This window comes from Mustela lutreola, chromosome 3 (genome assembly GCF_030435805.1).
Source record: "Mustela lutreola isolate mMusLut2 chromosome 3, mMusLut2.pri, whole genome shotgun sequence".
Lineage (NCBI taxonomy): Eukaryota > Metazoa > Chordata > Mammalia > Carnivora > Mustelidae > Mustela > Mustela lutreola.
The window spans coordinates 67,624,404-67,631,413 of NC_081292.1; the positions used below are offsets into that span (position 1 = coordinate 67,624,404).

The 7,010-nt window shown below is 33.2% G+C and overlaps 1 protein-coding gene across 1 annotated transcript in view; it reads left to right on the forward strand.

The window, feature by feature from the left end:
* VCPIP1 (valosin containing protein interacting protein 1) overlaps nt 1-5,807 on the forward strand; it is a 31,270-nt gene extending 25,463 nt beyond the window's left edge. The window contains exon 3 of the mRNA XM_059166315.1: nt 909-5,807. Coding sequence (XP_059022298.1) covers nt 909-1,780 — 872 coding nt within the window. The 3' untranslated portion in view covers nt 1,781-5,807. The remainder of the gene's footprint in view (nt 1-908) is intronic.
* The last annotated feature ends 1,203 nt before the right edge of the window (nt 5,808-7,010 follow it).

Genomic DNA, 7,010 nt, shown 5'->3' on the forward strand with positions numbered 1-7,010 from the left:
TAAGAAAAAAAAATTCTTATATTGCAACCCAAGTGTCATTGCTTAGAGTTATACCAAAGGCACAGTGCATTAATGTTAGCTTTCCTAAATATGCCCACATAATTACTTCTTTAACTATGGGGTATCTCATTTTGAAAGTTCATTGTCTTTTATATTTGTGAAAGATAACATACCTAAGGTACACTGAGAAAACCACTTTTATTCTGGTATTCTGTAATTCAGTAGAGCTACTTAGGATTTTTAATTTTAATTCACACTGTGCAGCATTTTTGTGTAAATTTTGCCCTTATAGGTATTTTTGTAAAGTTTTAAATTTTAATTAGTAAATGAAAGTATATTTTCTCATTGTTTTTTTTTTTTTTTTTTAAGATTTTATTTATTTGATAGAGAGAAATCACAAGTAGACGGAGAGGCAGACAGAGAGAGAGAGGGGAAGCAGGCTCCCTGCTGAGCAGAGAGCCCGACGCGGGACTCGACCCCAGGACCCTGAGATCATGACCTGAGCCGAAGGCAGCGGCTTAACCCACTGAGCCACCCAGGCGCCCCTATTTTCTCATTGTTTTAATGCAAGCAGTTGTTTTACTAATACCTTTGCTAGTGTTTTCTCATAGCTTAGCTGTTCGTTTAAGCCCTGTTCCTAAGTTTGTAATAGGTTAATGATATTAAACAAAAAAAATTCTCCTGGGGAAGGTCCGTCATATTTTAGTGTATGTGCTGCCGAAGCGAGGGCTGTCATGCTATTTTTAATAGTAATAAATTCTATTAATATAATTATTTTTTAATTAGTTTTGTTTTCAAAACTGTGATCTGGATATTGTTGAAAATTCACTGCTTCAACTACAATTTTCGTTACTACACTTTTTAAGTAAGATTTTAATATATTAAATGTGTTTTTTTCCCTTCTTTAGGTATGGCTGATGGCAAGCATTGTACTTTTCCACATCTGCCTGGCAAAACCTTTGTCTATAATGCTTCTGAAGATAGACTGGAATTGTGTGTGGATGCTGCAGGACATTTTCCCATCGGTCCTGATGTTGAAGATTTAGTTAAAGAGGCTGTAAGTCAGGTTCGAGCAGAGGCTACTACAAGAAGTAGAGAATCAAGTCCCTCACATGGGCTATTAAAACTAGGTAGTGGTGGAGTAGTGAAAAAGAAATCTGAGCAGCTTCATAATGTAACTGCCTTTCAGGGAAAAGGGCATTCTTTAGGAACTGCATCTAGTAACCCACACCTTGATTCAAGAGCTAGGGAAGCCTCAGTTGTAAGGAAGCATAATACAGGGACAGACTTTAGTAATAGTTCCATTAAAATAGAGCCTTCTGTATTCACAGCTGCTCCTAGTAACAGTGAGCTTATTCGAATAGCTCCTGGAGTAGTTACAATGAGAGACAGCAGGCAGCTTGATCCTGATTTGGTTGAGGCCCAGCGAAAAAAATTGCAGGAAATGGTTTCTTCTATCCAGGCTTCGATGGACAAGCATTTGCGGGATCAAAGTACAGAGCAGTCACCATCTGATCTTCCTCAAAGGAAAGGAGAAGTTGTGAGTTCTTCTGTGAAGTCTGGGAGTCTTCAGACTGGCTTACCTGAATCTTTTTCTTTAACTGGTGGCACTGAAAATTTGAGTACAGAAACAACTGATAGCTGTGTGACAGAGGCCCTAGGAACAGCATTTGCCACAAGGTCAAAAGCACAAAAGGGAAATTCAGTGGAGGAGCCTGAAGAGATGGATAGTCAAGATGCTGAGATGACAAACACAACTGAGCCAATGGATCACTCTTGATTTAATTAGAGGCTAATAAAGGCAGAATGTTTATTGTGAATATGTAACATTTGTTGGCTGGGCCACATAACTTGATTAGTCATAAAAATCTTGTACGTATATAATTCAAAGATTCTATCTTGTTATTCAGTGCATGACAGCAAGTGTGTGACTGGCAATAGCTTTTAATATACTGCTGCCCAGGCTGGCTCTGAATTCCTATAAATTAGTTATTAGATCTGCTGAGATGAGTTTCTTCCATATATGTGGTTCATTGGAAGTTTTTTGTAATTTTAATTCCATGAAAGTCTTAAATGTTTCAAACATGAAAATTTTCTTGCTAATGTTTGTTTTTCTGAAAAGGCTAGAACTGGGGGGGAATGAGATTTTGCTAACATTGATATCATCAAGGTAACCATTCCACATATTTATTAGAGTGTCAAAAGACTTATGTAAATTTGAAGGTTATCAGAACTAAATTATATCTTAAAATTCATCGACGGATTTATTAGATACTGGGATCCTGATGTTTCCGTGAACGTAAACACATTCATAGAGATACGTATTCTTGGTGAAAATACCTAGAGAATAGAGTGTAATGATAGAACATTTTGCTGATTTGAGCAAGGCTAGGGGGAAAATATCTATTCTAAAATGATAAAGTCAATGTGATTCAGTAATGTTGCTGTCTGAGCCAACACAGCCAATTGTGTGCTCTGTTGTTGATAATATGTTACCATTATTTTTTTAATCCTGGCCTGGTCAAGTACCACTGAATTTTTTTTTTCTTTAATCTTGCAGAAAAGTTGATTGTAAAGTGTGGTAAAAAATTTAAAAATAATGGTAGCAGTAGTTAATCTCTAATTTTCAGAGTCTGTCAGATTCACAGAGAATTTATATATAAGAATTTATCTTTATGAATGAGTTACATTGTTCTACAATTTTGATCAATGGTATTTAAGCTTGTATATGCTAAGTGTCTTTGAGCCCCTTTGAACCAAAAATGTTTCCTTTTTTCCTTAGCATCCATAAGATTTTCTTTATCTGTTGGCTTCACTTGGATTTGGATGCAAATGTTACTGCATCAGACCCTGATCTACTGGGCATTTGCTTAAATAGTGTATTCATCAAACCTTTAGTGCCAGTTTCCTCAAAAAGCAGCTCTCATGCTTATTATCTTAAAGACAAAGAATGTTAACCTGAGATTGGTATTGCACTATTTTATCCTGTTCTGCAAATCTGTATTCTGAAATGTACAATTCAATCCATCTTTTTCCTTTGTTCACTGAAATTAAGTTGAATTTGAATGGATGAAAGACAAAATGTATGTTAATACAATCTCTTATCTAGAGCATTTAAAGCCTGGCTGTCTCTGTTTGCACATGTAACAGATGCAGAACTGTGTTTGCAGTCTAAGAAAATGTACATCAGGTTTCAAAATTTCAGTCTGTTGATTCATAACGAATATTAGACAGTACTTTGACTTGTGTTTCCAAAGGAGGGAGGTTTTGGATTTCTTTCTAAGAAAGTCTCTCTGACTTAATCCACTTACTAAATGAAGTACTCCATTTGAGTAAGGAAAGAATGGAGAATCTAGACACTCTGCAGGTGATACCTGAGCAAGATAGATATTTAGGTTAATTTTATCACATCACATTTTAAACCATATTTTATTTCAATTCTTCTAAATTTACTTTCAATTATCTTAATATCTAAAGAGCAGGAAAATTTAGGACTTTAATATTGTGTGTTTTGCATAAAGAACTGCAGCTACCAAATAATAGTTCCCATTTAGTTAGTATAGGTGGCTTCTGTGTATTAAACTAAAAATTACAAATACCACTAACCACTATAATTATTTTTGGCTTTTTCAGCCACTGAAACTGACTTTTCTTATTAAATTAAATACAGGAAAACTGTTTAACAAGCAAATGTGCTGCTTTCAGATAAATGATATAATCACTTTTTCTTTAACAAGTATTTTCTTCACCTGTGGCTTGGCATGTTTTGTTAATAACAGACAACTATACTCATAGCATATAGAAAAATATCAGAAATTTTATCTTCCTATTATATTAATACTTGCATTTAGTCAAATTAGAGTGCACCTGTGAACATTAGGAGAAGGGCTTAAATCTCTGATAACACTATTTCTCTTGCCACAGCAATGCTATTTAGAAGCTGGTTAGGTGTGAATATTATAATAATAATTTGGGTTCTCCCTTGATAAAGAATAAAAGGCTTGATTTTGAGAATGGTCAGATTTCTTGAAATTATTTTAAATCTGCTGAAATTTGGTTGGAGTAATTAATAGTTTTTGAGAAGTGAGCCAGGTATCATCTTCACAAAGAAGTTTTAGAAACAATTTAAGTTCTTAATTTTCATCCTTTATTGTTTCATATGGTTATCATAATCAGATAGATGACTGTAGAATTCTTATTTTTCAGTACTGCCATTTGTGATCACCACAACTTTGAGTTCAAGCTAGAGATCATAAATCAGTTAAAATATTATTTTAGCCTTAGATGTAACATAAATATAGCTCAATCTTATTATTCTGTTTGTGATGTTTCACTGAAACTTGAAGTAAAATTGTAAATTTTTTTCTTCAGTAATCCACTTTGTTAGGTAATCATACCAAGTTTGAATTGATGACCCAAAGTCTAGGTAGAGTTTGAAGGTGGTGTATGTCTAGAATATTAGTCATGAGAAACTGGCTGAAATTGAAGAACACAAGACACTGCCAAATATTATGAGCTAGAATTTAATGAACGCCAAGGGAATGGTTACTCAGGAACTAGTTAAAGAGCAAGCCCAACACCTATTTTTTTCCCCTTTCACTATGTTTCAAGTATTTTATTGGAAAATGTTAGGATAAAGACTGAGAAATTTAGCAAATGCTATTGACTGTGAAATTTGCTTTATATCTTCTGATGATTTTTAGTTTGATTTTTACAATCAAGCCTACTGCTTGCAATTAAGATACCAATCTGAAATGCATCTGTGAATCCCAGCCACAGGTCCTTATTGCCATTATTTTTAAGTATCTAATTTGGTTTGAAATGAGCAGACTTTTTGCATATGGTCTCTTACCTCAGGGAAGATCACTTGCTAGCAACTCATATATTACTAATGACAGGTTTTTGAGAATTGTACTGACATCACATGTTAGCAACTAAATGCAAAATTTATAACAGTATTATTTTATGTAGTTGCCTACTAATACTGGCTGCTAGTGAACATTTCTTTAAATATTTAGGACTCCCGAATAACTAGTGTTTAGGTATGAAGTAAACTCACAACTTCTGTCATTAATTATGCTTTGGTCAATATAATGACAATATCATACTATGTTTGTTTTAGAATATCAGTACAGTTTTGTCCTCATTTTTCTATAGGAATTTCAGTTGGCCCACACTTAAAATACTGCAGAGTAGATTTTGAGAGTTTCATGGTTCCCAAAACAAGGTCTCCATATTAGGATTTTCATAAAAAGCCTTTGCAAAATTGAATTAAACTCCACTCAGTATGAATTTTAAATGACCTTTTATCAAAGCAGTAGTGAGATACATACTCCATATAAGTTGGGTAGCTATATCCTGCAGTTCAAGGTTATCATATAATTTAACAAAATTGTACATCCTCAAAGCTCTTCATAATTAATATAAGAAATTAATTTTCAAGTCAGAACTACTCACTTGAAAACATGCCATAGTAGAATGCTTACTGAAATAAAGTAACAAAGAGGAGCTACTGTAAGATTTATAGTTAACTGTTAAGTTCTGCCATTCTTAATAATTCTTTGAGATGCTAAGTGTTTCAATTCATATTTAATGATAATTAAATCGTGGAAATTTTAACGTTTGTTCCAAAATAGCAGAAATTGTAAAAATTGTGAATTATTGGAGAAAATGCCATTACTTGTATATCTGACATTTAATTTTTTAAATTATGGAGTCTACATGCTTTTGTAGTATAATATTAATACAATGATTATTCTCTTGTAAAAGAAAAGGAAAACTAGTAAAAAAAGTTCTAGTTGATGTTACCTGCTTGTGAGTATCAATTACTTAGTATTAAAATTTGAAGGTATTGCGTACTTTTCTTTAGAATGCACAAGTCCCTTCCTGAGCCTTTATGCCTGTGGTGGGGCAATAAAAGACTGAAAAGGTTATCAATATTTTCAGGTTTATTGGACTTTAAGAGTTAGTGCCAAGAGCTGGAGAGTCTACTTTTTTGGAGGGAAATGCTCTTTAGAAAATATAAAAATAAGTGGTAATGTAAATATTTAGAAAAATTACATAGCAAGTGCTTTAACTGCTCAGTTAAGTAGTATAAATGTTCCATTATCCCTAAGGCACTGGCTGTTACCCATTATTTTCTGATTTTGTTGTTGCTGTATATATTACATTTGAGTAATAAATAATTAATAATAGTGTATTATAACTACATAGTGTTCTACAGCACACCTCACTGTACAGTATTTGAAGTTTTCTTTTATATTAATAAAACTATAAGTTAATACATACTGATTTTCCCCTCGACTTCTCCACAATAGCTTTTAAAAATAATTTTTATTCTTGAGTTTCCTGGAATTATACTTCAATATAATGCATGAAAATATAGATTAGTTTTATAAGGGAATTCTTAACTCCAATAAAGGTCTTTTTTAAACTTCCGTTAGTGGGACGTCATATAGGAACAGGAATTTCTCCTCTTTACTGTGATCTCAGTGTAAATGAAATTGACTCAATTAGAAAAGAATTAGCAAAATTCCTTTAGACGTTTTACGTAATTGGGTTATGTAATGCTTACTGAATTTTTAAAGACAAAACAGACGTTCTAATAAAGAGAGAACTTAGTTTTGTGCTGATTTTTCAAAAATACTGGTTAGAGATGAGGGGATGAAGGGAAATACAGAAATAGTAACCACTTCTATGGCTTAGCAATCAATATGACATATTTGCTTTTACGTTTCAATGTGTATGCTTAATATCTATTCTGTTAGAATAGACTTGTTTAACTTAGAGCAGAGTCTCAGACACTAGACTCCTAGAACTGAATCTTGGCACACTGCTTACTGTGTGATCTGTCTGTGCTTCAGTTTCTTCTTTAGTAGGATGATGGAGGCATCTCCTGGGGTGGTTGTGAGGATTAAATGAGTTAACACATATTTGATTATTAAAACAGTGCCTGACATACAGTAAACACTTGAATGTTTACTGTTACTTACATATCAAAATAATTCAAG